The following is a 1,302-nucleotide window of genomic DNA, read 5'->3' as shown; positions in this document are numbered from 1 at the left end:
GAGAGAGAGAGAGAGACAGACAGACAGAGAGAGAGACAGAGAGAGAGAGAGAGAGAGAGAGAGAGAGAGTATTGCTGAAGAGCAGGTGTATTGTTTTAAAGAAATATTCACTTTGAACCAATTTTTACAGTTCTCAATGAGTTGTTGGAGGGTGTCTCTTCTTTACGTTCCCACTTTTGTTTGAAACTTGTCTGTCTGTTTTCCAGTTTTAATACAAGTGGACTCATTCTCATGAGATTGTGGGTTTCGAGATTCGAGGCTTAGCTCCGTCCAACGTTGTGTCCTTGGGAAAGGCCATCAGAGACTATACGTTACATTTGGAGCTTCCTCTTCTTAAATAACCATACACTATTGCAAAGGGCGTTAAGCCAATAGAACTTCGTACATTTTCAGCCTCATCTAAATGGCAGTGGTTGTGTCGATGAGCTTCTCTTTATTCCTACGGTACTAGAATGGGAACTGGTCCTGATCGGGTGGGTGGTTGGCGGGTGCTCTGATGTGGTATGCTCCTTTCATTTCACACCTCTATCATCATTAGGGCCTACTTATCTCTCCATGTCCTTTTTTTGGTGTTTTTTTACTCTCTAGTAACATCTCTAATTTTCGGCTATTATCCTAGCTGGTGCCATAAAATGCTTACAACCCCCCCTCCCCCGCATGAAAATACAAAACATCAACAACAACAAAAAGCTAAAAACACACAAACAAAACAAATAAACTAGCAAACAAAAAACTAGAACAAAAACTCTTGTAACGCTTAATCTTCGGCACTTTATTACTAAAAAAACCAACATTTTGTACCGCCTCTTATCTCGGCAGTTATTTGGCGCAATTGTATCGTTGTAACCTATGGATAATGCGCTATATAAAAGCCTTGTATTATTTTTATTACTAATATTATTATTATCATTATCATTCTTCTGCTTCTTGGTATTATTTTATTATTATTGTTGTTACTATTATTATTATTGTTATTATTATTAGATTAATATTATTATTATCATTGTTATTATTGTTATTAACTGACTGCAACTGACGGTGTCATCTCTGTTGTGTCTCCTTCAGAGTGCCCAGGACCAGCTGGTCCAGGATGTGTCTAGTACGGCCGTCCTCACGCCCCTGGATGATGACCTGGTTGGCGAGCCCCAGGAGGTGGACGACCGCGGCAACTGGTCGGGCCGCTTTGACTTCCTCATGTCGCTCCTGGGCTACTCCGTGGGGCTGGGCAACGTCTGGAGGTTCCCCTACCTGGCCTACAACAACGGCGGTGGTGAGTGGGGTGTTTTGCTGTGTGTGTGTGTG

At 41.9% G+C, this 1,302-nt stretch overlaps 1 protein-coding gene across 1 annotated transcript in view; it reads left to right on the top strand.

The window, feature by feature from the left end:
• Window positions 1-1,065: 1,065 nt before the first annotated feature.
• Window positions 1,066-1,302, top strand: part of LOC101857997 (sodium- and chloride-dependent glycine transporter 1) — a gene marked incomplete at its 5' end in the record, with an annotated part of 20,992 nt that continues 20,755 nt past the window's right edge. Inside the window, 1 exon segment of the mRNA XM_013090551.2 lies at window positions 1,066-1,270. Coding sequence (XP_012946005.1) covers window positions 1,066-1,270 — 205 coding nt within the window.

This window comes from Aplysia californica, unplaced genomic scaffold, assembly GCF_000002075.1.
Source record: "Aplysia californica isolate F4 #8 unplaced genomic scaffold, AplCal3.0 scaffold01333, whole genome shotgun sequence".
Classification (NCBI taxonomy): domain Eukaryota; kingdom Metazoa; phylum Mollusca; class Gastropoda; order Aplysiida; family Aplysiidae; genus Aplysia; species Aplysia californica.
The sequence above is the reverse complement of the archived record's forward strand: the minus strand, read 5'-3'. Positions and strand labels throughout refer to the sequence as shown.